General features: G+C 44.6%; 1 protein-coding gene across 2 annotated transcripts; it reads left to right on the forward strand.

Moving 5' to 3' along the window:
• Positions 1 to 27941, forward strand: TP53BP1 (tumor protein p53 binding protein 1). 2 transcript variants are annotated; one of them, XM_054168734.1, is made up of 27 exons: positions 2 to 314; positions 385 to 454; positions 528 to 615; positions 845 to 915; positions 1581 to 1742; positions 2145 to 2226; positions 3131 to 3276; positions 4178 to 4286; positions 4615 to 4706; positions 5662 to 5864; positions 6779 to 8033; positions 14031 to 14150; positions 14804 to 15028; positions 15533 to 15590; positions 16535 to 16627; positions 17695 to 18193; positions 19119 to 19271; positions 20485 to 20771; positions 21174 to 21344; positions 22082 to 22503; positions 22635 to 22826; positions 23275 to 23478; positions 24055 to 24267; positions 24869 to 24963; positions 25917 to 26116; positions 26909 to 27054; positions 27608 to 27941. In XM_054168734.1, the coding sequence occupies exons 1-27, from the start codon at positions 156 to 158 to the stop codon at positions 27793 to 27795; spliced, it is 5703 nt and encodes a 1900-aa protein (XP_054024709.1). In that variant the 5' UTR covers positions 2 to 155; the 3' UTR covers positions 27796 to 27941. The 2 variants fall into 2 exon arrangements, with proteins under 2 accessions (XP_054024708.1, XP_054024709.1); XM_054168733.1 differs by lacking the exons at positions 25917 to 26116; positions 26909 to 27054; positions 27608 to 27941 and having other exon boundaries at positions 1 to 314; positions 6800 to 8033; positions 24055 to 24956.
• Positions 27942 to 27962: the final 21 nt, after the last annotated feature.

The following is a 27962-nucleotide window of genomic DNA, read 5'->3' on the forward strand; positions in this document are numbered from 1 at the left end:
GGCGGGCGGTCGCGCGCCGCCAATCGGCGCGCTGCAAGATGGCGGCCGCGGGAAGCGTGGTGCGGAGGGGCGGACCGGCCGGGCTGGGCGGCGGGCGGGAGGCGTAGGGCCGCGGTTGGTCTCCGCCGGGTGCGCCGTCTCCCGCGGACCCTTTCATGGAGCGCGGCGGCAGCCAGCTGGACCTCGGCTTCTCGCAGCAGACCACGCCCCTTCTGATCGTGGAGGACTCGCAGCCAGAGAGCGCCGTCTCGTTGGAGGACGAGGAGCAGGCCTGCCTCGGCGTGTTGGCCCGGCGGAGCCCGAGCCCCGTGCTGGTGAGCGCTCAGCGCGGCGGCGGTGCGGCCCAACCCGGCTCGGCCCAGCGCTGACGCGTTTGTCTTGCAGGAAGTCATCTGTGGTCCAGCCGGCAGACGGGCACCCGCGAGTGGCGGGACGGCCCGGGAGCGACTCACAGGTAAGAGCGGGGCAGGCCGTCGCGTCTTGCCCGGCTTAGGGGCGCGGTTGTGCTAACGGTGCTCTGCTTGCAGAGCCGATGGAGAGCCCTGCCCGCTCGGACGTCGCTGGTCCGCAGGACCTTGTCGCTGAGGAAGTCCAACCACCTGGCGTGGAGAACAGGTACGGGGCCCTAGAATCCTGCGGGTCGAGGATGGGCTTAGAATACAGGGTCAGTGCTGGCTGTGGCCGCTGCTGGCCCGGCCTCGCGTCGTTCCGGGGTGCGCGGTTCAGAGGGCTCGGGAGTGCCCGCTCAGGTGCTGCGGCTGCGAGGCAGCCTCTGGGAACACTGCCGGCTGTGAGAAAGCAGCCATCGGGAAGCGCCGAGGCGATGCGAGTCTCTCTGTTGCAGTGTCCTTGGGAAGGCTGGAGAAAGAGGTGAAGGTGATGCAGCGGACGGTGCTACTTCGCCCTGTGTAGAAGGTGACTTCTCCATTTCAGGTGTCTTCTTGGGGCTGTGAATCGACAAGCACCTGTGCAGTTTTTCAGTTCACCTGCCTCCTTTGTTGCTCTAGGGGTAGTGGTGCCGATAATAATGGGTCAGAAATTGTCATCTTTTTCCTGGAGGCTGATCTGCGTGCTTTTGTGGTAAAAATAAATAAATAATTGAGACTTCATATTGTTAACGAGGGACTTGGCGACAGGAAATGGCTTAGAAGAGGCATGGATGGTGAGCATTAGGAAATGAAGCCTTTTTGTGGCAAAGAACTCTTGGCATGATGGTTGTTATCGTCAGACTTTCAGGCATGGGCTATGTGTTATCAGAATTGTTTTATCATCATAGAATCAAAAATCTGCAGTTCCTAATGGTGTTATGTAAGACTTTGCTGATTAACACTGGATTCTGCATTAAGGGCCACTCTCCCTGCTCTCTTACCATATTTTTAATTAGTATTGGTGAGATCAGAGCCTGTTAGTTTATTCAGAGTTTCAGCAATAGCCTAAATACTTGCCTTCTTAGAGGTTGTATGTTTTTCCCTTGTGAAATGATGGCTCTTAGACTTTTTAGTGTTTGTTTTGGTTTGGTTTTTTTGTGGGGAGGGAGGGGGGATGGTGTATATGTATTAGTAGTTTGTGTTTGTCGTTAGATACAGGCATGTCACAGCTGCAGTTTGGAGCTCTAGAGCTCTCACAGAGTCAGGACTTTGAGAGTGACTTTGTACCTAATGAAGAAGATGCTACGCAGCATTTTCACCCTGGAGCCACTGCTGTCCCTTCTTCCAGACTTGTGAAGAATGATGCTGAAGATGGTATGTGAAAATGTTCTTTTGTTGCTCTGTAATTTTTTTCCTGATTTCTTTGTTACAGATACTATGTTTCTTAGACAGAAAATATAGCTGATAGCTCATTGGTGGTTGAAAAAAAATACTGCCTTTTCTTTCCTCTGGGCTAGATCATTTGTTTTCTTGTAGCTGGCCAAGTGCTGTCATTGGTTTGTGCACCTCTCTTTCCTAATTTGTTTCCAGAATATTCAGGCAGTCTGATACTGAATTCCCTCCCTGTTAAAGGCCTCATCCTGTCATTTTAGTTGTTATCATATAAATCTCATCTTGATATCTGTAATTTACAGAGCTGTACTTCTTTTTGTATGTTAATCCAGGTGACCTGAGTAACAAATAGTGTACGTGTTTGTTTATTTTCTCTTTTGCTAGAACTGCATGGGGATAGCACAGAAACTGTCTCCAGCACAGAAGCAGATACTGGTTTGGAAGGCCAGCCAGAGAAGTCTGAAAGGTAAAGCATTCCATGTTCTTTGTAGGTCTCTTGCTGACATTCTGGAAGTAGATTTGTGTCTTTTTTTACTAGATTTTTAGAGGTAGGAAGGTTCAGGCTTCAAGGCAAAAGAGAGAAGTAAAGGGAAAGATACAGTAATGATGAGACCTTTTTGCAGCAGTGATGACTAAGGAGTGCTTTTAGCATTCCTAGCTGAGAAAAGAGGTGGTCTCCAACTCTTAAGCACAGATACCAATAGGTTTATTTTCAAGGGAGAATGCACTTGATAATAACATATACTAATAATTTTCTTAAGCACCTGGAATATATTGAAAGTAATCATTCAGTTTAAGTCACAGAAGTTATTTCAAGATAATTTAATCATTGCACCACGGGCTTTGGCCTCACTGGAGAAATCTGGATGCCATGTGATGGTTATGCTGGGATGCTTTTGAGTGTTTGCAGTTGCAAGCTTTGTAGTTTTAATTATTTCTAAGTGTGAAACTTCAGTTTCTTGAAAACTATCTTTTATGCCAGACAGAATAATAATTAGCTCATCTTGTATTCTTATGTTTCTGATACGAAAAAAATATTAAAAAGGAGGTGAAACAGAATTCCTAGTATGCACACTGAATAGAAGTCAGTAGAACAATCTACATTCCCTTGAAACATCACTTAGATTAGTAGAAAACTTAGAAAACAATTCTGAAAATGCTGCTTGTCAAGGATGGGCATGTTGTTTTGTCAGGAGAGAGAGGCTGGTCTTCCTTTCTCTCTCTCTCACTCTCTCTTTCTTTTTTTTTTCTTCCTGTGGTATACACAAGTGAATAGCCCTCATTTGTGCTGATACATTTCCTTTACAGCATTGCAATATTACTTCATACTTCGAATTTCTCAGGTCAGGGACTGTGTTTTGCTTTTCCAGAACTCTGCAGGAAGCAGACGAGCATGCCAGGAAAAAAATGCCTGTTTGTGACACCACTAAAACTGAGAAGTCCCTTGATTCTGGCCATGAGGAGTTGGATGTCTTGTCAAGTCAGGAAGAGATGTTTCCTGAGAATAATGCGACAGGTAACATGCAGAGCCAAAATATCTGTCTCAAAGATCGTCATAATCATCATCCCTAATGATAGTTCTAGTCATGCAGTGTTTCAGGGTGCAGAGTGCTGTGAGTATTTTTCCCATAATTTCTGCTAAAATTGACAGTGCTTTGGAAACAAAAGTCCATAACCCCTTTCACTCTGCTGTGGAACAACCTCTAAATGTTACTTTGTGTTAGAACAGTTACACTGGCTTGTTAAATACATTCAATTTCCTTTCTTGCTGTGTCCCTTGAAGAACAAAACAAACCAAAAAACCCAACCTTTTTATGCTCTTCTGAAACTGGCAAGAATGCTCACCCTTTGTAGTGACACACAATCTGAAGTGTGGATAAGTACTGTAGGCAAATACTGCAGACTTCCTTATTCTGGGTTAATTTAGCATTCCACCTCACTCCTCTGAGTTGGGATAAAACAGGATCCTGAAATCAAAACCTTTGTACTGCAATTTTGGCTCTATTTGGCATCTAGGTGAATGTTCTTTCCCTGTAGGAGAAGAGATTATATGAAATAGGATCAGGAAGAGTGGTTACCCCTAATGTTGGAGCCACTGGGAATTTTTCCTTTAAAATCCCAAATTAGGAAGACTTGTACAGTCTGATCTGATAAAAATCTATACTGTAGGTGCAAACTTTTTTCTTTTCACCTTAATTATATAATGGTGACATTTCACATGTATAGCTGCTTCAACTCTGGAAAATCAGCTTGTCCTTGCCTACCTGAGAAGCAGCTGTGCAGTGTGAATATCATTTCTCAGAACTTTCTGCTCATCTTGGCTAGATTTCTGTCATGAGTTTAATTGAATCTGCTGATCACTTGTGTTAACCCAGGACAATTTCTGATCTTGTTTCCATTTGTGAAAACCACTGCAGGGTGTGGCTCTCAGACCACAAGTGTGAAAGAGGAAAGTGCTCCAGCATGCACCCCTGCCCGCAGCCTGCAGCTGCTGCAGCTTTCTGGACAGCAGGAGAATCATCCCATGTAAGCAAAAAACACACTCAGGCTATTGCAGCAGCTCAGTTTGCAGTAGTGTAATCCCACCACTCTTTAGTGAAGTACCTGTGCTTAAGCAATCAGTGTTTTAGTTTTGCACTGTGAGAGAAGCATGGCTTTATTTTGTGAAGAAGTGAACTAATGATGCCCATATGGTCACTGGCCATTTCTCAAGTCTCTTGCTAGTAAACACCTGACACTCCCCTTTTGAGAGGATTTGGGCTGTGATAAGCTGGAGCTACATTTGGGGAGAAGTCAATGCATCTTTCTGTGATGTGTGGTCCTCTTTCACGTGTTGCCTTTTTTTGATCTGCAGTGTATCTTCAGGCCTAGTTATTCCTCCTCCTGTTGCCTTTGGATCCAATGCTCTTGTCCCCAACAGTCCTACTGAACAGGAGCAAGCCAAAGGTCAGTTTTTCTGCATGCTGGTCTGTGGTTGTGTTTCTGTGCTTTCAAAACCTGCTAAAATTATATGTAAAGAGTGAGACAGGACTGAGAGCCCTGAAAGAGGTAGGTGGAGATCTGTATTTCTGATATTTCTGACTCAGATGCCGATGTGTTGTTGATATTTCCTTCGTAGTTATCATAATAAAACTAGTTCTATTGGCTAGCTCCCCTTCACTTGAAAGATGGGAAATGCTTCATATGGGATAGAGATTGCTGCTTGTAGTTGTCCTCTTTTCTTAATAACAAGCCAGTCTTGCTTCAGGCAGATGTGAATTAAGGCTGTACTGTTAGGGCAATAGAAAGGACAGAGGTGGACTATATTGTAACAGTTACTTTATCTGAACTTGGATGACATGCACAGTATTTTAAAAAGCTTTCATATGTCAGCATTTTAGAATGCTCTGGCAAAGGAGGAATTGTTCTATTTGATACCTTCCTTATTAAACATCTTCTCTCAGCACCTATTTGCCATCAGAGGTAACACACCCATCCATGCAGACTTGTAGGATACAAAATCATCATCCTTCTCTGCTAGATTACTGTCAAAGAATGTGGAATGCTTCTGGAATAGGTATTTTGTTAGCCAGGGTTTGAATGTGGCTCCTTTTTAATAAAGACAGGAAAAGGAGAAAGAAAGGTCAGAGGTGTACTTTCTATACATTTCAGATACCCTTTTCTAACTGTAGAAGTTTTAGATATGTAGCAAAGTAGTGGTAAGGATGTTTTTGTTGATCTTGGTTTATTTTCTTCCTCCTGCAAAAAAGAATTCACCTGGAGAGAGGATTTTCAGCTTCGTGCATTAAAGTGTAAGAAAGTTGCATATGCCACTGAGGACAAGCCTTTTTATAGAATGTTGGAAACTTTAGGTACAGCACAAGAATTTACTGGTCATGTGTTCTTTGCTCTTTCTAACCAGATGAACAGATGGATATATCTGCCCCTGCAGAAGAAAGAGAGCTGAGAGGAAGGCAGAGAGGAAATACACTGGAAGAGGTGCCCATCCCATGTATCCCACCAGAACCTGTTTGCTTGCCACAGGCTTCAACTCCAGTGTCCCAGAGTGCCCCAAACTTCTTTCCGGGATCTTTATCTATACCATCACAACCAGAGTTCTCTCATGTAAGGGGTAGTGTAGAGTCTTTTCTGAGGTTTTTGTATAGCTGCTGCAGAGGATGTGTGTTTGTGTCAGCCTCTGTGCTTCTGTGTTGAGCTTCCCTGTTTGCACCAGTCACAGCTATATATTGATCATACTTTATGGCAATTTATCCTGTAGAGAACGTGCAGAACAGCTTTAGAGGGCATAGTGAGTCATTAACCTAGAATCTGTTGTCTTCTAATATATGCTAAGAATCTTTTTAGTGCCTTTTTTTTTTTTTTTTGTTTTCCTTTCTCTTTGTGAAAGGCTTCTATTTTCTAATGCTGAACTGGGCCTCCTGCATCTCAAAACTGTGACATAAATTAGGCTTTTATCAGCATAGACTTTACTATCATTTGTCATGGAGAAAGTAGTTTTCACCTGCAAGGCTAGGATTCATTTGCTGCATTTTTCAAGTTGCTTGTTCTTCTTATCTGTTGTTTTCTTTCTGGAAGTTATTACTGTTCAAAGGTATTTAACAGCAGAAAATAAAGGTTGTACTAGAGCCTTGAGTAGTCAAAGCAGGGCTTCTCCTTAGCTGAAAGTGGCTTTCATGCTAATATAATAGATTCCTACAGAGAATCTTTCCAGAAGCCATGATTGTTTGACTAAAACTTGCCATACTTGACCTGTGCTTCATGATTTGGCAGTGAGAGGTGTACCAAGGATTGTGCCCAACTTTGCCACAGAGATACTAAAAAGTAATGGGTGATGGTATTTCTCAGCAAGAGCAGGGCAAGTATGACTCTTGCAAATGGAGGGGGAAGTCTGGGACGTTTTTCATCTGTAGTTTGTGCTGAGCTTGCTGTGCTTGATAATCCAGTGTAATGTTCAAGGAATAACAAACATCCCTAATCAGGATGTCCTGGTACTTTGTGTCCCACTTTTTTGATTTTAGGATATCTTTGTTCCAACTCAGAGCCCTGAGAAGAACCATGAAGGAGAAGAGAAAGCTGCTGCTTTAACCCATTTATGCTTACCAGAAGATGCCTCTGGATGCACAGATACTTTGTCAAAGACGACTGCAGGTGACTCTGTGTCACAGCCTTCTGAGTCCTGCAAGCTGATGCTTTCTGCAAGTCAGTGTAGCCAGCCCACAAATACAGAGGTCAGTTCAGGCTCTCTGAGCATTGACCAGGATAATAAAACCACACAGGTAGAGGTGATTTCTGAATGTAAGGCTTCAGACTTGGAACTCTCTTCTGTGGAGAGTGACACCATAAAACCGAGGCTGGATGCAGGTGACCATGCACTCTCTGAAAACTCTGAGAAAGAGAAAAAGGAGGATTTACTGACTGCAGAAAAGCCTGCAATAAAATTAGATAGTGCACATGTAGCAGGAGAAGGGTCATTTGGCCCTACAGGTAATCAGGAGACTAAGTGTGTTTCTGGAGGTCAGGCTGCTGCAGATCAGTCTGGTCTGTCTGGGATTTTGCCATGTGCTCAGGGCGGAGAAGCACAGTCTGAGGATTCTCCATTGGAAGAGACTTCTGAACCTGAGGCTGTTCCTGAGACTCAGTGTGAAGAAGAAGAAAAACAGCAAGTAAAAGAGGAGCAAATGAGTGAAGATGGATCCCTGGATAATATGGCACTTTCTCAAAGGTTTAGTTTTGAAAAGGAGGTTCAGTGTCATGAAGATATGGAAGTGGACTTGGTTGATGGTTCGTGTAAAAATAGCAAAAATCTGTCTGATCAGGCCCAAGGATTAGAAGAGATTGGACCAGAAAGCCAGGGAAAAGAACCTTCAGAAGATACTTCTACTTTTGACACCAAAGAGGCAAAGAGCATGGATAAATTGCCCTTTAAAGCTGATTTGGAGAACATGCCAAAGCTCAATAAAGTTTTATCTAAGCTTTCAGGGGGGGAGCTACTGGAACAGCACAACAATTTGTGTCCCAAGTTGAAGAGTGATACTCTATCAGAAGCAGTCCTGTGTGCCAAGAAACAGCCAGATTGTTCAGAATTAGGACAGACCATGATAAAAGGGAATCAGCCACCACCTCAGGAGAGAGAGGCTGACATGCTGGTGGCTCAGCAGAAGAATCAAGTGCCAAAGAGTATGGAGGACACTGTTGTGACAAGGAATCTGGAGCATGAAGAGCAGATGCAGCCACAAGAGAGGGCAACTGCTAAATCCCCAAGTCCTTCCAGTGGTAAGTGAATTTAGGTTAGTAGTTCACAGGTGTGTATTTTGAATGTTGTCAAGGACAGCTGTGTACCACCCTCAGTGCTTCCAGGGAGCACAGGTCTTGCTGTGTGTTGAACAGTGTCTCTTAGAGCAGCTCTCTATGTTACTAGGTTGCATGCATCACGTGCATTTACATTTTCTTCCCTTCCACACGGTACTGTGGGCGAGAATGCTAAGGTAATTATTGTTCCTAGTGCTGTCTTGCTGTTTGCTGGCAGAAATGTAGAGCAGCTTTGAAAACTCAGAATGCTGTGACCTTGACGGTGCTTAGGGATTTTTGTAACTTGTTGTTTTTTTCTCTCCCCTCCATACGGAGCAGCAGCAGTGTCCTTGAAAGGAAGAGAGTGTGTGGTAGTCTGTTCTTTCCCTCTTGGAGCTCTCCTTACTTTTTAATTTATTTTTTTCTGATTTGTTTTTCATTCTCAGAGGAGATTTTTCTTTGTGGAGGTGCACAGAGCAGCTTTGAGCCAGGAACTAATAACAAATTTATCTTGAGCTTCTCACCGGTGTGTAGGCTGTGGCGTGGCAAATACTGTGGTGGTGCATTGAAGTCCCTTCGCCTTGCTGTTGTGCAGTTACACGAGAAATGGGGGATGCTGCACTACCCAAGTTTGTGGGGCTTTTGTCTTAGTTCATTTTGTTTTAAAACATACAAGTTCTGTACTCATCTGATGAGAAAGTCATAGAAAACAAAGCTGTGCTAGATATTTGTCCTGGATTGCACATGTGTTTGAGATCTTGGTGATCTTTCATTAAACCACAGGATTAGAGAGAAAGAGAGAGTTTTCTCCCTCTCATGATGAAAGTAGGTGGCTTCCAGTCTCCTGAAGCTGGTGATAATGGAAGGTGAAGGCCTGAAAATGTTGATTGTCAGCCAGGTGATGGTTGTCTTTACATCTGAACATGACTGGTATGTTAGTAGAGGTTTATTTCACTCTTCACTGATTTGCTAGGTAGTTTAAGTCCTTCAATTGGAGCATAGTGCAAGCTCAATAGAGTTATGCAGTGGTGTTAGAATTAAATGAGGTGCCTTGGAAGGAAGGTGTTTGTGAACCATTTGATAGATCAGATTGACCAGTGTGTGATTTCAGTTAGGGGAACCTATAGAGCTGTGAGCTAGACAGAATTTCTCTTGCCACTTGAAGGCAACGGTATTGTTGTATAGCCATGTTGTCTGTTCTGCAGAGCTTTGTTCAAGTGATAACATTTTAGAGTTGTTCTTTTTGGTAAATTAGGGTAAGAAATGCTGCTTAGAAAACATTTCCTAGTACTTGGCCTTTTTTTTCCCCTTTACATACCCTGTTGATAACTGGGCCTGAATAATTTTCTCTTCTTTGTCAGGGAAGGACATCTCTCTTGTCTCCTCTGCCAGTTGATGCTTTTTCTTTTTTTCCCAAAAACTCTGCATTTCTTCAAAACTTCCTTGGAACTCACATCATTCTCCTAAGTCCAAGATTTTTTTGTTACTGTTTTCTGAACTACTTGTTTAATTTTTCCAGTTACAAACTGATCCTTGTAGCCATATGTGGCAACTTGGACTATTTCTTCCTGAAAGCCTTTTGAGCTCGTTCTTATGTGGTTCCCTCCCCTTTCCTTCAGTTCTTGTGACCTTGAAGCGTGCTGACTTCTGGAGCGTGATCCTGTTTGGAAAGGTCAAAATGACAGATTTCAAAAAAGCAGCAAGATGAAGAGCTTTCTTCTTTATGTCTGAACAGAAGTAGGTGAGATGACTTTGAAGTGCTAGATGGAGGCTTGGATGCAAAGGGACTGAGTGTAATACTTACGCGTGTTTTTCTTGCCACATTTACTGATGAGTTTAAGAAAGGTAACCATTTAATGGTATGGAACTGGCTGGTGAGAAGGAACTCAAGATGCTAAAAAATAGAATGGAGGTAGTGTTTTATGTTGCAAGATCAGAATGACAGGTAAATGTTGATACCTGTTCAAGTTAGATTACAGTGAGGTGTGGAATGGAGATTTGAATGTTTATGCAGGTTGTGAGTTTTGGAGAGACTTCCAACAGAAGAAGACAGCAGCTCTCAAGCTCGACTTGCTGTAAGCATCCACTGACATATTTTAACACAAAATAAAGCTCAAATTGCTTTAGAGGAATCTGGATCCTTGTGGCCACAGCTTTTTAACATCACTGACATCTGAAAACAACTGCAGTGGTTACTTTACTTGGAGTTAAGTATATGTTCAGGTGTGTAAAATATGCCCATGCTTTAGGGGTTCTGGAGTCATCTTGGTTTAGATTTAGAGCCTCCACTTGCCCAATGACATTGTTATGCGAATGAAGCTATTGTTGAGCTCTGTTTGGTATACCAGCTGTCACACCCACTTAATGAACATCAGTCTAGCACCCATCCTGCTGGACGTGGTAGGACCTGTCAGGTGTTTGGGAGCTTTCTGCATTCTTTAACATCCTGTAACAAGTGATCATCACTTTCTTTTGTAATGTTATAGCAAACTGCGTAATTGTTGAGCGTGAAAGCAGAGTATCACAGCTGCACAGTAAAGTTCATCTTGGAATATATATTTTTTTAAAAAGTGCATTGCATTTTCTGATAGGGGAGTCTTTGTTGCCTTGGGGAGCTGGTGCTAATTGCTGGGGGCAATTTGTTGGGATATTCTGTTAGTCAAGACAGTCACATCATCAATTTCAGGTTTATGTTCTTTGTGGCATTTAAATGTGTCTTGGCAACATCTTACCCAAAGTTTGGGGGCTGCCTCTAATGATATTTAGGGAAAGCTTTGAATGTTGGTTATAAGTGGTACAATTGAAAAACACTGGGTTTTGCAAAGCAGGGGAGAAAAAAAAGCAGTTTCCCAAACCTGTCACTGTAGCAAACAGTATCTGAATCACCAGGGTTTGACATACTCTGTGGACCCGAGAGACTAGCTGCTTTGTTACTGTCAGGTTATTCTGTTGCCAGTTAATGGCAGTCCTGGGATTTTGTTGTTGAGGTCTTCCTGTTCAGTGGCTTGCAATAGGTCGTTGTGCTTTTGTGATAACTGAAGACTGAGAATCATGGTCTCTATGAGGTGAGATACTACAGCAGTCAGAGGAGCAGCTACACTGCATCAATCTAGCTTGGAATGCCAAGTTTCCCAGTATTGAATGGCCAAAGGGCACAAGTGCAGTGGAGAGAGAGTTCTGAAGGAGCCTCTCTGTTGTCATCAAGAAAAGTATGATTTAGGAACATGCTGTACCTGAAGTGGTGTCTTGTTTTTTGTAGTGCTTTGAGGGGATCTGGTCAACATCTGGTCAAAGTTCAAAAGTGTTCTGATCCCATTGTGTTTTGTGACTTCAAATTAACTTTTCTGTGTTCAAGTCCAGGGCATTTGGTACTCTGGGACTGTGTATTTCTTATGGCAGTTTGTCATAGTCAAGAGAACAGCACTAATGCTTGAATTTAGGAACAGTATAGTTTTTAATAAGTAGTATGTTTGGCAGTACTCTGCTGTAACAGTGATAGGCACTCACGAGCTGTTTGTAAGGAGCGGTACTGGGCCTTTCAATGCGTGGTGTGCCCATGGAGTGAGAGTACAACAGCCCTGTGAAAGACCCACTGCAAAACTACACTGAGGTCCTTAGACTGGTTGCAAGGATGATGCAGCTGCTGAACAACATCTTTAAAACTTGTAACAGCAGGGCAGGTGATGGGTTTTGGGTGGATATGCAGTGCTTTTCCCTGGTTGGGGTTTCTTTTTGAGGAGATGACGTCTTTGTCCTGTACTTACGGCTTCACTTGCCACAAGCTCCTTATGTAACTTAAGAACAGTGCTGCATCTGGCTATGACTAGAAGTTGTATCTGAATATCTTGTGCTGGCTCTTCAATTTAAGTAACTTGAATTTGTGTTCTCATTACCTTAACTAACAATTTTCCAGTACAGTTCAGTGGTGTGGTGGTTTTTTGTTTGTTTAATTGGTGTTTTTTCTTTGTTTGTGTTTTTTTAAATACATAATTCTTAAAATTCAGGAATTAAGTAAATTTGTGACTTGAATTATTCTAGTAAAATCCTGAAAGAAATCTGAAGAACAAATATGGTTTTGGGGAAAAGGGAAAAGGAAGGATAGTGACAAAGATGATGAAAACCTATTTTGACCTCAGTGTGGGGAGGAAAGAGTTATTCTGTTAGTTTTGTTAAATGTTTCCTTACCATTTTGAAAGAATGCAGCCTGCAAATCACTGTTGCATGATGTGGGAGGTTTACAGATAAGTGGTGTGGTGTGATGTGAAAGGAGAGAGCTTTTAAACTAGGTTTCAAATGTTTTTTTACCTGTTAAATCCTGCAAGAAGGCCAATGGCATCCTGGCCTGCATCAAGAATAGTGTGGCCAGCAGGAGCAGGGAACTCATTCTGCCCCTGTACTCTGCACTGGTTAGGCCACACCTTGAGTCCTGTGCCCAGTTCTGGGCCCCTCAGTTTAAGAAGGTCATTGAGACTCTTGAACGTGTCCAGAGAAGGGCAACGAGGCTGAGGAGAGACCTTGAGCACAGCCCTGTGAGGAGAGGCTGAGGGAGCTGGGGTTGTTTAGCCTGGAGAAGAGGAGGCTCAGGGGAGACCTTATTTCTGTCTACAACTACATGAAGGGTGGTTGTAGCCAGGAGGGGGTTTGTCTCTTCTACCAGGCAATCAGCACCAGAACAAGAGGACACAGTCTCAAGCTGCACCAGGGGAAGTTTAGGCTCAAGGTGAGGAGAAAGTTCTTCCCAGAGAGAGTTGTTAGCTGTTGGAATGTGCTGCCCAGGGAGGTGGTGGAGTCACCATCCCTGAAGGTGTTCAAGAGGGGATTGGACATGGCACTTAGTGCCATGGTTTAGTAGTCATGAGGTCTTGGGTGACAGGTTGGACTTGATGATCTTTGAGGTCTCTTCCAATCTTATTGATTCTATGATTCTATGAAAATCCACATGTGGTTTCCCCCCTCACTCTATACAACTCCCTGAAAGGAGGTTAGACTTGAGGTAGGGATTGGTCTCTTCTCCTTAGTATTGGGTGATAGAACGAGAGGAAATGGCCTGAAATTGTGCCAGGGGAGGTTTAGGTTGGATTTTCGGAGAAATTTCTTTGCTGCAAGAGTGGTCAGGCATTGGAATAGGCTGCCCAGGCAGGTGGTGGGGTCACCATCCCTGGAGGTGGGCGAGAAACGTGGACATGGCATTTTGGGCTGTGGTTTAATGGCCATGGTGGTGTTAGGTTGATGGTTGGACTCGATGCTCCTTGAGGTCTTTTCCAACCAAAACAATTCTATGAAGGGATAGGCTGCCTCAGCCAGGATACCCTGCAGACCCTCTGTGCTGGGGATTGCACAAGGAGCAGAAGTACTGGAGAGGACGGGAGGATGGGGTCAGCCCTTCTGGTAGCAGCCTGCAGCTGGTTGTCGCACTGCAGTGTCTGTTGTTTCTCTTAAAGTTGACTTTCCAGGCAAGTTTCTGCTGTCATCATCTAACCCTTAGCTGGCTGCTACTAATTGTTTGGGTTTATAGATGACTGAAGTGTATCTGCTGACCTTTTATTCAAGGCTGTTTGATGATAAAGCTTCATTCTGTTTGAGTTTCAGGTTGTAATTCAGGCAACACATAGCTCTGCCAATTCACTTCTGTCCTAATCTTCATTTGTGTTTCTGGCCTCTCCTCCGTTTTCTGTGGAAAATCCTGAGCATTTCTGAAGCAGAGATGCATTTTGCATTTTTATCTATGACCTGGGGACAGCAGCATCAAGTTGACCACAGCCCAGATTTTCACTTAGAAAAATTTATCACACAAGTTGTGAGGCAGATCAGTTAGTGCAGCTGTCCTGAAACCAGTAACTGTTTGGGGAGGGAGGGGGAGTTGAAGAGGACAGTATCAGGGTTATGCTTTTCCCCATTTCCACAACAGTGAACCTGTGCTTTTGGTATTTGAACCAAAGTAGTCCCCTGAAATTACTAATCCTGCTGTTTTCTGTCTTTTAGGAACCCCATTTCATTTTACTTTGCCAAAGGAGGGTGATGTCATTCAGCCCTTGACTAGCGTAACCCCACCTCTTACTGGGCAGCTTAAGATGGGACCCAGAAGACACAGCACACCAATTGGTGAGTTTGACCCAAATTATCCTGTTCTGTAGTGGAAGCCTGTTGGGAAGCTATTGATTCCTCATGCAGGATCTGATGGATAACTTGGGCCTACCTTGGCCAAGCCAATTGCTGTTCTATGGGGAGTGTCTCATCCCTTCTCCATACCTCCTTTATTCCCTCTGTCTCTTTGCTCCCTGGGTATGGGGTGGTACAGAACATGTCTTCCTTGTGCTTGGTGCCATCCCACCTACAGCTCCACTAAATGCAAAAGACCCCTCCAGACAGTGAAAGAACTTAGACAAAAATAAGATTGTTCATAGTATTCATCATCTTTTAGCAGGGCTTTCTCTGCTAGGTTCACAAAACAACACCCTGCACTTGCTGGATGAAAGGAAATGTGTATTTCTGCTTGGGTAATGGAGTATTCTGTTGCAAGCTAAGGGTGTTTGATGATACAGCATCATTCTGTGTAAGGTTTGGGTTATTAATTCAGGCAACATGTAGCTCTGTGCTGCAGAACTGTCAGGCACCAGAACTCTAGATAGGAATGTCTCCTACTGCCCTGTTGCTGATAATGCTTCTACAAAACAGAACCAGGATTTGCACTCCAGCAGTGTCAGTGACAGTAACTCCTCTTTGGTTCACTTTGTTTTTTGCTTTCCTGTTTTCAGTGGATGACAGTTGCCCAGACAACACTATAGCAACTAGTGATGTTACAGCAGAGGGCACAATGGGGACCAACAATGTCACTGTGGAAAGCGCAGATGCGTCAGAAGTGTGTGAGAAAGGAGATCCTCATGCGGTCCCTGAGGCTGATGCAAAACTCTCTCTGCGGATGAATCTTGTCACCCCTGTGAATGATGGGAGTGAGGAATCCCCACCCTTCAGCTTGGAAAGTAAGAGCATGAAACCTTGGAACATACAGGTCCTATTAGATCTCAGCCCTAACTCAAACCTTTTTGTGGCATTCCCCAAGACAGTCTCTGAGTCTCTGTAATTTTTCTCATTTTTCTTTTTGGGCAGTGTCACTTAAATTTCTTTCTCTGTTTCTGCAATGCTCTAAGCAAGGATGGAGTGAGAGGAGAGGCCTCTGTTGTGAGGAAAGGTATTTCCAGCAGACTGGTAATTGTGATGTGTACTAGCACAGTGACAGTACAGGAAGGGGAGTTTGATTATATTAGGAGGGAAAAGATTTTAGAAATACGATCTGAACAACAAAGCTTTGCAGCATTTTCATCAGAGAAGTGACATTTGGCCTTACAGTCTAAACCTGGTAGAGACTTAGGTCTGTGATGAGAAGTTGGACAGGGAGGCCTTTGCTGAGCATAGGGAGCTGGGAAAGGGCAGGGAGGTCTGTTCAGGTGACACAGAAATCATTCTGCCCTTTCTTCTTGTTTCAGAGCCTACAGGCAGTGATGGGAAGGATGGATTCTCTGCTGCTGCTGGGGCTGCTGCCAGGTAACTGGGCTTGTTGCTGCACAGAGTTAATAAAAAGGTCTGGGCAGATAATTTTTCCACTTGTTTTCAGGAGCATGGGATGCTTTTAGCAGTAGCCATGTCATGAATTCTTTAGCTCTTGCAGTGGGTTTTAAGTACATAGGTAAGGTGGGTGCCCGTCCTGCTCTTTCGCTACAGGCTTTGCCCTTCCTACTAATGTCAGCGTTTTGCCACCTCCTGATTGTAGTCAAAGCAGAAATTTATGTCTTGTGCAGTGGAGGATGCAAGTCAAATAACTGGTTTTCTGCTTTCTTTCCTTTTTGTGTAAATTTCTGTAAAATCTCTGAGGACTTCTGCAAGAGAAGAAGGAGAACTCTGATCTGAAGCTGACACAAACAACTAGGTCACTGATTTTCTGAAATAAGTTTAACATGTTGACCAAAACATAAAACATAAACAGTGAGAAAGCTTTGAAATGAACTCAATCTGTTATCAGAGCATTCCGTGCAGTGGCAGTCACTCCCTACTGGTGGAGGGTGGGTTGCCTTTGTAGGTACAGATTGAAGTTCAGTCTCTCAGGGCTTAGTTTATGCCTGCCATTCCTGATATTTTTTGTGCTGTCACTGACAATCCTGATCTATAAATGGTCTAATTGTGTCCCCTGGTGGGTACCAGAGGTAGGATGGTGAAAATCCTGATGGCTCTGCAGTTTCCTACTCTAGGTTTTCTGGAACTGTAATGTTGCTTTTGGCTGTTAGGGTGTCTATAGCAATGCTTACGCAGATTGCAGCTTGACCTTGAGACTGACCATCTCACTTACCCTCTGGTTATACAGGTCAACAAGCTCAGTATCAGTTGTTGCTTTCACAAGGGACTAGAGATCTCTTGTTTTGCTGTGTAAGAGATTTTTCTCACTCCCTGATGCTTTTTTTGTTTGTTTGTTTGTTTTAAATCTGTGCTGCTAGCTCCCAGAAAGCATCATCTGTGTTTAGTCGTGTCTGTGAAGTTCGTCGAGAGGATGAGGCCAGAGGTCATGGTCTTTCCACTTCTCCATTTAGGTAACTCCTCACAGTCTTTGCCTGCCAGTCCTGGTTGGATTTATATGCACGTGTGCATTTTCTACATCAAAGAAATTGCACTAAGTCATTGTCTTTTGGTGAGTTAGAAGTATGTTGGGGACAATGGGGTAAGTATAATAAGTGCTGCACGTTTGTATCTCACTTGGTAATCAGTCTTTGCTGCTTGAGCAGTTATATAATTCCATTTGGTAAAATCTGAGGCATGAGAGAGCTGAGTTCATCCTTACAGGTGTTTAAATGCCTTTTCTTTCTCTTCCAAGATTTTTCTGACCTGTTGTGTTCATTACTGTTTCTGCTATTGTCTCTCTTCCAGCAAAGTTTTTGCTGTCCCCAGTTGCTTCAAAAAGGGTTGTACTGCTGCATATCTTTTGGTGATAAGGGCACTGGCTGGAGGGCCAGGTGTAGAAATCTGCCTCTTCAGTGTTTTCCAAATCTCTCTTTTGATAAGGCAGTGAGGTCTTGGGTTATGGAGAAAGAGTAACCTAACTTTCAAGAGCGCTAAGAGTGTAATGAACAGGGAGTTGCAGTGCTGGGCTGTAGATAGAAGGAAAGACAGTTACTCCTCTGTCCTTGAGCACACTAGGAAAGCCAAATGTTTACTTCTAGTAAGGCTCAGTGTACAGTCCCTTACAGCAGCTGCTAACACTTGATAGTGCAGACAGCTCCTAATGACATCATCAACATTTGTATTTGTGCTCCTGCCTCTTCTTGCTGGGTGCCATTGCCAGTTTCAAACCAATGAAGTGCTGAAGCAGCAGTAGCTTCCAGAGGGCAGGACCTCCAGAAGCATGCTGCATAGCTGATGCCTGAGGAGTGGAGATTGCTTTATCAGTGTTTGGGAAAGCACCTAGCCCTCTGCAGGTGTCAGCCTTTCTTGTTGCCATGTGAATCACTTGAGAAATGTGGAAAGATTATTTTGTAATTTGAGACTTGCTGAGTTCTGTGCAATATTAAGCTTCTGAATGTGCTCTCACTTAAGTGGCAGTGTATTGGTTGTCCTGCCTTTTTTAATCAATAGTTTTGATCTGTATGTAACTGCTTTGCAGGGGGAATCTGTTCAGTTTTCATGGCACACAAGAAGATGATGAATTACATACAAACCCCAGTGACTGGCAGTGCCAACAACACAAGGCCGATGACAGTGGTGAAGGGGTCCTGGTTCCTCAGAGAATGCAGCAGGACTGCCATCAAAAACCTTCTGGTGCTGAGGATGGGGAGCCAATGGAGACTGGTATTGATAGCACTCAGACAGAAGCAAGGAGAGTGCAGAAGAAATCAAGCAAGGCTGTTAAAATTGATGAAAGCCAAGAGAGGTGGGCAAGCACCAGGAATAAGGGGATTCAGACTACAGCAGGCTGTCTTTTTACCCCAACAACTGTGACAACAGCAACACAGACATCAGAAGAAATCTGTAGGCAGGTGGAAGTGGGAACCAGTATGTCTGGGCAAAGACCTGGGAGACAAGATGCCAATGTTCAAACTGAGGAGAGGAGGGGAAAGCTAATGAATGCTGCTGGAGAGGACACAGACTCTCTGCACAGTCAGGTGGGTTGAGAGTTGTCTGTATTTAAGGTCACTGCATCCCTTCAGCCAGTAAATTTACTAACAGTAGCTTCTCTGTTGAAAAAGGTCATGTCCCAAGCTTTCCTTTATCAACTGTACACAAGTTGATAAGGTTGCAATAGTCAGTGGGCAGCGTAAGTTTGGGAATTGAATGTCTCCATATCTGTTTTCTGGAAAAACATGACTGACAAGTTTTGGTCAGTTACTTGTGATTTGGTTTTGTTGTTTTGGTTTTTTTTTTTTGGTGTGTGTCCAGATGTAGTTGACACTGTTACAAAATCTTTGGTGGATGGAGAAGGGAGTTGTGTGAAACTTTGAAGAGTTTGATGCCTTCTGTTTTGCACCAGCCAACTTATGAAAGCTTGTTCTGCCACTCCATTCAGTGTAGATGGATGAATACAGAAGGGGAGAGCTCCTCCAGCGAAACATCTTCATAAGATTCGTGGTTTTGAGTTACTGTTTCAGAAAGTATGGCAGACTTGAGGAAATTTCACTGCCTTGGAGCTACAGCTCATATATTTTCTTGTCAACAGGAAGAGTAGGAAAATGTTCTTCTTCTAAACTTAAGAACAGGGCATCCTCTGGGAAACAGATTAACAGGGCCATAAACGTGCAGTGCAACATTGAAGTGATATGTCAGAGAGTCCAATGAAGGAAACAGCTAAGCAAGTTTGCTGTTTCCTTCTTGCACTGCTATAATTTCCCTCCTTCTACCTGTCAGCAGAATGTGTCCAGTTCTCCCTTGTTTAAGGTGGTTGTATCTAATTTTCACGATGGTGCAAAAAGTTTCCTTACTCGGTACTTGAACATGGCATGAAGAAACTGTACTGTAGAGATAGCTCTACCCAGAAATTAGTTGGGGTTTGTTGTGGTCTGTTTTGGTTTTAAGTTGTCCTGTTTATTACAGGGAGAGGAGGAGTTTAACCTTCTTCACCCACCCAAAGGCCAAGTTCAGCGCCGCCACATGCGAACCATTCGAGAGGTGCGCACCGTTGTCACGCGTGTGATAACTGATGTCTACTACATCGATGGCACAGAGGTGGAACGAAAGGTAGTTGAGGTAAGTTCCTGTTTTCAGGGCTAAATGTAGTGGTTGGCAGAAAAATAAGGTCAGTGTTCTGTGGCTGCAGAACACAAGCTGAGGAATAAGTCAGCTTGCTCTGCTGGTGCTTTTATTCATGAGCAAATGTGGACTGCTAGTGCAAGAGCTGTGTGGTTGGTTTTGGTGTGTTTCCTGGCCCCTGCAGACACAGTAACTTTTCTTCTCAAAGAACAGAACAAGAAACTTTACTCTGTGCTTTGAAAGGGTTTAAAATTCTCAGAGTTGTGTCAGGATAGAGAGATTTTGCAATGGGCAGAAATTCTCTCAATAAGCAAAAATCTGCCTGTAAAATTGGACTGTGTAAAGTAGTTTAACCTATTTTGCATCTCAGTGTTTTAACTGCATTATTTTTGAGTCCTGTGGACCAGATGCTCTAAGAGGTTTTACAAAAAGCAACTTAAACCCCACAACTAAGCAAGCCTGTTGATAGTACACTTGTGTGGTGTGGTATCCATTCATTAATTAAACAATCTTGAGGGAATCTGGAAAGGTAGCTGACAAATGTTTATTGGATGTGCACAGGGATCATGTCAGCCTGCCAGCAATGAAACCTTACTGCTGTGCTGCTCTAAAGATAAAGCACCCAAGAGTCTGGTGCTGTGGTGTTGCAACAAGTAATGACACCAAGGGATAAATTAGTTCAAAGCAAAGCTTACATTTACCCAGGAAATTCCTTGCTGTGAGAGAGAATTAGTTTCCTGAAATCGTGCCTGTGTAGGTTGTGTAACCACACTCACATCACCATTTCCAATGAATCTATCAACTTTTGATAGCACTATTTTGTAGGTGCATCATTTTTATATCCATAACACTTTAATGCCTCCAACTGACCACCTGTCTGAAGCTGGTCTTGGGCTATTAGTAGCCAAAGGCTGCTAGTGTCTGCCGTTTGTTGCAGTCACACTCTCGACACCAGACTCATTTTGTACTAACCAGAGGGTCTGTCCTGTCCACTGTGTTCTTGATGTGACTTCTTCACACAGCAGCTGCAGGCTGGTAGTGAGGGATTCACTGTCTGCCACTGAGCAGTGCAGACACAAAACTGCATGAATATCTTCAGCTCATGGATGTGGGCTCAGCTTGACTGTGCTTTTGCATGGTGGTTGTAGAGCTTCCATCTAGCAGCTGCATCACTTTATCACTTCAGACAAACCTCTTTTGTTCTCTTAAGGAGACTGAGGAGCCTGTGGTGGAGTGCCAGGAGTGTGAGACTGACACATCCTCCTCTAGAAATGCAGTGGGATCATCGCTGACCTCAGGGGACCTTGCTGATGTCAGCTCCTTCTCATCTAAAGCCTCAAGCCTCCACCGTACATCCAGTGGAACTAGCAGTGGCCACTCTGCCGCCCACAGCAGCAGCTCAGGACGAGGTACCGGAACTGTCAAAGGGAAAGTGTGTGGGACAGAAACTGGAGCGTTTGCTTTACCCGTTGGCAGAGGTGTCCTAGGAAAATTAAGGTATGTGCAGAGCCTTGGGAAAAGAAGAATGGGGATTTTGTAGAAGCCAACAGCTGGCTTGGGTGGAGTGTGAAGCAGGGTAGGCCCTACACCAGGAATTTCCTGGGAAGGGTCTGGCTTGATGAACAGATCATCAAGATCAGCAGTTGCAGAATAGTATAATAGAAGGAGGAAGGTTTTGAGAGACAAGGGATAGTGATGGGATACACAGGACTTGAAAGCATAAGGAGATAGTCTCTGCTGGCACATCTGTTCTCCCTAGAGGAGTAGTTTGTTTCCTTATGAGGCATTGCTTCGCCTAAGCTCTGGGCTCTTCTTTACCTGTTATGAATTCACAGAGGAAAGAGGGGGATTCTAATGAGAAGGCTTCTCTTTTCAGAGCAGTTAACTCAAATTCTCTAGCCCTAGGAAAGGAGCTGGTCAGCCAGCATCTCCGCTCAGAGTTAGCCAGGCAGGACCACTTGAGGAAGAAGAGGACTCTATACCTGGCACTCGTCCGAGTGGCAGAGCACCGGGGACACCTCGTGGGCGGGGAAGAAGAGGCCGCCCACCATCTCGAGCAACAGGAACAAGGTACCCAGCAAAAAGGAGTCTGCAGTTTTGATTTGTCATAAAGTAGTTTATCTGCTGTCTGAATATAACAGAGGAAAAGGAGTACTGGATGTTTTGGGATCTAGTTTTTGGTGACACCATGTTGTGGGAACACCAGTTATGAGTGGTGTGAGCAATCTGGCAGTTCAGGCCGAAGAGCCTGACATGGTGGTAGGCCATGCCCAGCACAAGGGCAGAGCCAGCTACCAGTATGCCAAAACAGTGCTGTGCCTGCAGCACTGTAACTAAAACAAGAGGCTGGTAGCTAGAAACATAGTGAGTTATCTCAGGACAACAGGACGTGCACCTGCATCAACAAACCTCGCGTGTCACCCATAGTTGGACCAATAATCTACGATAGCGTGATGTGTGGTCACTCATAGGGGACCAATGAGTCCATGCCAACAAGGCACACCAAGGTTATATAAATTGTTGCAGTTTCCTTGCTACGCACTTCTTCTTTTCCTGCCTGTCCTGTCTCCTCTCCTTCCATGCTTTACTGCACCATGCTTTCACCATAGGCCTGAGCCATAGGCCTGCAATACTGGAACAATAAAGGATCAATACCCGATCATATTGGTCAGCCATATTGATTCCAAGAACCTCCGTCGTCGCCATATCTGGCTAAACCATGTAGCAGCTGAAAGCATCTCACCTAAGTATTTTTTGTTTAGTAATTGTTTTTGCTGATCCTTATGGGACTGCTTCTTTTCCTACAGAGATTCAGCTGGACTACCAGGTGTGGAGGATCTCTCAACTACAGCATCACCTGAGGAGAAATCATTTACTCGTGCTGTTCGCCTGCCAGATGGAGGGGACAAATCTGACACTTCTGGCTTCTGTGCCTTACGTCGAAGTGACTCTCCAGAAATACCACTACAAGTGGTGACAGGGCATACAGACTGTACAGACTCATCCTCTGGGAGCAGCTTTGTGGGCCTCAGGGTTGTAGCAAAGTGGTCCTCAAATGGGTACTTCTATTCTGGGATGATTACCCAGGATGTTGGGGCAGGAAAATACAAGCTGCTGTTTGATGATGGATATGAATGTGATGTGCTAGGAAAAGATATTTTGCTCTGTGATCCTATCCCACTGGAAACTGAGGTGACTGCACTCTCAGAGGACGAGTACTTTAGTGCAGGTAAGGGCAGCACTTGAGCTCCATTCTTGAGTTTGCTGAGTTGCTGAATGCAATGGGAAATGGGTGCTTATCCAGAAGGATAAGACACCTAGGTGTAGTTGGTTAACAGGTGTCATTTGCTGCCTCCTCAGGCGTGGTAAAGGGACATCGGAAGGAGTCTGGAGAGCTGTACTATTGCATTGAAAAGGAGGGCCAGAGGAAGTGGTACAAACGAATGGCTGTGATTCTGTCTCTGGAACAAGGAAATAAGCTCAGGGAGCAGTTTGGGCTAGGCCCTTATGAGCCTGTCACCCCCCTGACGAAAGCAGCTGACATCAGTCTTGGTAAGGGCAGGTGCTGCTTACCTGCTGGCTATGCTGTTCTCTCTTGTGCCTTTACGCTGCTTCTGGTTGCTGATCTGAATGATCAATGTTTAAATCTTTCCAGGTATTCATCAGAGCTTTCAGCACTTCATAACAGAATCTTGGAGATTTTGAGATCCTTTTACAGTTTTGAGCCTTGGTCAGATACCTAGTGGTATCGCCTGGCTTGTGGAGAGCAGGAGAGTGGCCTGCTCCTATGGCAGCAATGCTGCTGCACTCATGTACACTTGTAGGATGGCTGCTGTGAGGATTTGATTTAATTTTTTTTCCCCTTGCTCTTCTCTGTCAGAGGGTGGTAACGTATGCCTTCCAGGTTCTTCTGAGTTAAAACACCTCTGTACAGATTGGTAGGTTGAAAGCTCGTGGAGTTAGGTGAGCCAGTGAGTGGTCTCTGCCTGCTGTATTACAGATAACCTTGTGGAGGGGAAGCGGAAGCGCCGCGGTAACCTTGGCTCTCCCAGCACTTCCAGCAGCAGCACAACTCCCACTCGCAGAGGGCAGGAGAGCCCACGTGTGCCCCCAGGCACACTCTCTGGGAAAAGGAAACTTGTTGCTTCTGAAGAAGAGAGATCCCCTGCTAAACGTGGCCGCAAGTCCTCGCTGATGAAGCCTGGTGAACCTTGTTTTCTGCTCTGAAACTTGCATTCAGATAGAAATACCAGGGAGGAAAAAACAAAAACTGTGATTTTTTTATTTATTTATTTTTAATTTCCCTCACTTCCCATAAGCAAGAAGTAGATAAGGTTGCTTGTTTGCTCTGCAGGATTTGAGACTGATCCTCCCTGGCTGCGTTCAGCAGCCAGAGGTATTTTTAACATAGTTTGAGTTCCTATCTGCTATCTAAATGTTTTAACTTTAATGCTGTGATTTGCCTCTCTGAACTCTGTTACCTGTTTAGTCAGTCCTGAACACCTAGCTGTTAAAGGAACTCTTCACAGCTCTAAGTGTTGTTTCAGGATGTTGGCAGACTGGCAAACATTGTCCCAGTAGTCATTCAGGTTTTGATTTGAAGGTTCATTGTAACCATAAGGGTAAAAGATCCCTGTTTCCTAGTGTAATCCTAACCCAGTCCTGCCTCCCTCTGTCTCCTCCAGTGAAACAGCTGAAGTTGAACATAACCCAAATCTTAGCCAGGGTCTTTGTGCTGAACCCAACTTTTGAGACTCATGGTGCTTCTGTCTCTCTGCAGGAGCTGTCAGAGCTGGAGAGTTTGTAAGCACCAGTGAAGGTGGAGATGCTGTAGATCCCCCAGTACTGGAGGACCATCTCGGACCCTTGCCCCACAATAAGACCCTTTTTTTGGGCTATGCCTTTCTCCTCACCATGGCAACACCCAGTGACAAATTGGCCAATCACCAGAAGTCATCAGATGGTCCTACAGGGAGTAGTGAGGAGGAAGAAGGTGAGACAAATCTTACCCATTGCATTTCCAAGTGGAATGCTGTGGCTTTGGGTGCTGTCTGATCAGGCATTTGTGTCAGTGCTTGTTTTACCCTTTTGCTCTTTAATCCTTTGCAGAAAGGACCTAAGACTCAGTATTTGTTTTAGAGAATTTGCAGCCTGAAATGCAGCAGACCTCAATGATGATCACAGGACTATTCAGCAAGTTAAGAAAGGTGTGAAAATCAGTGAGATCAGCAGTTGCAGAATAGTATAATAGAAGGAGGAAGGTTTTGAGAGACAAGGGATAGTGCTGGGAAACACAAGACTTGAAAGCATGAATGGGTTGCTCCACTTTGCCTTTGTCAGGCTCATGTTTTACCCAGTGAACTGCAGCATGAGAACTGTGTCCAGGTGCTTGTTTGGCTAGTGCCATGCTTCCCTTTTTGCTGCTTTTGCTTGGTTGGTGGGGTTTTGACTATCCCTGAGGTTTTCTCTAGATATCTTTGGGAGAAAGGCTAGGGTCCCTTACTGGAACAGGTGAGAGCTCTGTAGACTGAGGATTATTTGGACACAAGCAGAAAGATTATAGCCAAAACCTGAACCTTCTGTTTCTGCTGTAGAATTTTTGGAGATCGCTCCATATGACAAACACTACATAGCCCAGCAACTGCGAGCAGGAGCTGGCTATGTCCTGGAAGACTTCAATGAAACCCAGGTAAGGCCCCACTTACTCATTTAGAACAAAAGTCATGGAATAGTTGAGACTGGGAGGAATTTCTGTAGCTCATCCAACGCCCCCTGCTGAAAGCAGGGCCAGATAGAGTAGATTACTTAAATCCATGTACGGTTGAGTATGCTGAAGGACAGAAACTTCACTACCTTTTTGGGCAACTTGATCCAATGTTTGACCACCATCAATTAAGAAGGGAAAAAAAAAAGTAGTATTTCAATTTGTGAGTGTTGCTTCTTGTCCTTTAGTGGGTAGCACCAAGAGTCTGACTCCACCTTTTGTATACCCTCTTATCAGTCATGATAAGACCACCTGGGCTTTCCTCCTTTACTTTAACAAAAGCTCAGCTCTCAGCCTCTTCTGTATCTCAGGTACTCCAGTCTCTTCATCTTTGGTGGTCCTTTGCTGGGCCTGCTCTACTGTGTCTTGTGATGTCCTTGTACTGCAGAACCTAGGAGTGAATGCAGGACCCTAGATAGGGTCTCACAGTACCTCTGTGCCTCAGAACACTTAGAAGTAGAGCTCCTTAGTCTTCATTTACCACCTCTACTTGGACAACTAAATTTAAATGTCACTTTTACTTAAATCTAGATCTTTAACAGGGAGGGTAAATTGTTCTTGGAGGACCTTGTCTGAGGATGGGAGTCTTCTGTAGTGACTTAAGAGTGTCAGAGGAGTCTTCTCCTTTATCTGAACTGGAAGGTCTATGACACAAAAACTGCCAGGCAGGGTTTTTGCCCACAGACAGCATAGCTTGGAGTAGGTGATAGTTACAGGTACTCCCAGTTCAGAGTCTGTTCATAACTCACCTTTCACATCACATGGCTGTGAAGATCAGGGTTTTAGGTGTTTCCTTCTTTCATGTGTTAAGCAGCAAGATAATTTGTGGGGATTTCTGAGGGGCTGTCTCGTGCTTACATGTCTTTTTGTCTCTGAAGTGTAATGCAGCCTACCAGTGTCTGTTAATCGCGGACCAGCATTGCCAGACCCGGAAATACTTGCTGTGCCTTGCCAGGGGGATCCCCTGCGTGTCCCACATCTGGGTCCATGACAGCTGCCATGCCAACCAGCTCCAGAATTACCGGAATTACCTTCTGCCAGCTGGTTACAGCCTCCAGGAGCAAAAATTGCTAGAATGGTAAGTGCCAAATAACCATGATCTGAGTCCTCAAATGGAGGATTTAATTGGAGAGAAGTGTTATGCCTGGGGGAGCTTTGGAATGCTGCAAGTACTGGAGGTGGCCCTAGCACTGCTCCCCATGCTGTCTCTTCATATAGGAACAGCACTTCCATCTTTCCTTGGATTTGCAGGGATCTTTAATGCCAAGGCACACAAAAAAGACCATCTCCTGGGAAGTGAGAAAGAGGTCAGTCTCCTTGTGAGGAAGATTGAATTCACACAGCACTTCCCACACACTTGGCTGACTTGTGCAATTGCTCAGAAATGGATGGAGAGCAACACTGATGCACTTTGCTTTTCATTTGCTATGCATTGAAATCAGCCTCTGCAGAGTCTAAGGAATCTAATCCTGTAGGGCTGTTCTGAGAACTGTTGTCAGGTCAGATGCCTTGGGCAAGGTGGAGGGTGGACAAAAGCAATTTGTAAATCTCTGTGAGCTCTTGAGCAGGAGACCTGTGCCTGCCCACTCTGCATTTTCGGTATACTCAAAGGTGGTTCAGGATTAAGGAGGAGCTTAGCCTAAGTTTGACTTTAGGCTGTTGCACACACCCCCTCTAGCACTACTTTACTGTCTGCAGAGAGGATATTTGTGCCAGGTGTTTCAGGAGGGATGGGAAAGCAGGTCATTGTATGCCAGATACTCAAAGAACCATTATGGGACCCATCTGAGTGACTAGAAGCAGATAATGGTCCTCAAAGTCTCAGACTACTGGCTATTGGCAGTCTGCATTTGTCCTCTTTATTTTGTAGGCACCCACGAGAAAACCCATTCCATAACCTGAAGGTTCTCCTGGTGTCAGACCAGCAGCAAAACTTCCTCGATCTGTGGTCTGAAATCCTCATGACAGGAGGAGCAGCATCTGTAAAGCAACATCACTCAAATGCTCACAAGAAAGGTACTCATTAGCCACTTTCTCAGGCCTAGTGGTTTGGAACTCTATGCTAGCGTGGTCTCTAGTATGGCTGGAAACAATTTAGGATGTCTTACACGGTTGCTTAAGCATAAAGGCAGGGAAAGTACAGATACTAGCTCTCTCTCTTTGAATGTAGTCTAGAAGACCTACCTCCCAGAGACAGAGCTGCTGCAGCAATTCAGGACACAAGCCATCAGCTTCCAGCCCATGCTGAAAGGGGAAAACAGGAAAGAGTTGCTCCTGCACTTTCTGCAGGATGTAGGTCCTAGTACTGACAGCCTGAGGTCAGAACTCGTGGTCATCTAGTCCTGCCTTGTAATAGCTACTGGTTTTCTGTGAATTTCTAGCTGAACTAGAGGGAACTGTACACTGGCAAGGTGCAGAGTTTCTGCAGAGCACATCTCAACTTCTGCAGAGACATCCCTAGCTGGGAATGTGAAGAATGCAAGAGAGATCCATAGTAGTGAAACACACTGATCTTCCGCTGCAGAGATCCCTTTTCACCTGACGTATGCCTGTCTTTCCTTCCATGCAGATCTTGCTTTGGGTGTTTATGATGTGGTGGTGACTGACCTTTCCTGCCCACCTGGTGTCTTGAAGTGTGCAGAAGCTTTACAGCTGCCTGTTGTCTCACAAGAGTGGGTGATCCAGAGCCTTATTGCTGGGGAGAGAGTAGGCTACAACAAGCACCCAAGATACAAACATAACTATGTCCCCCACTAGAGGAAACCTGTGCCCCGCTGTCTCCATGTTGTGCAGACTGTGTTTTAACCACGTTTTAAATGTTTGTGTAATTGGACAGTGTGCATGGATTATTGTATATAGTTTTCTCTGCTGGACTTTTATGATGAAATAAATGTTCACTCTCTTGTGGTAGCTGCTGAGCCTCC

Source organism: Dryobates pubescens, chromosome 17 (assembly GCF_014839835.1).
Source record: "Dryobates pubescens isolate bDryPub1 chromosome 17, bDryPub1.pri, whole genome shotgun sequence".
NCBI classification, from domain to species: Eukaryota; Metazoa; Chordata; class Aves; order Piciformes; family Picidae; genus Dryobates; species Dryobates pubescens.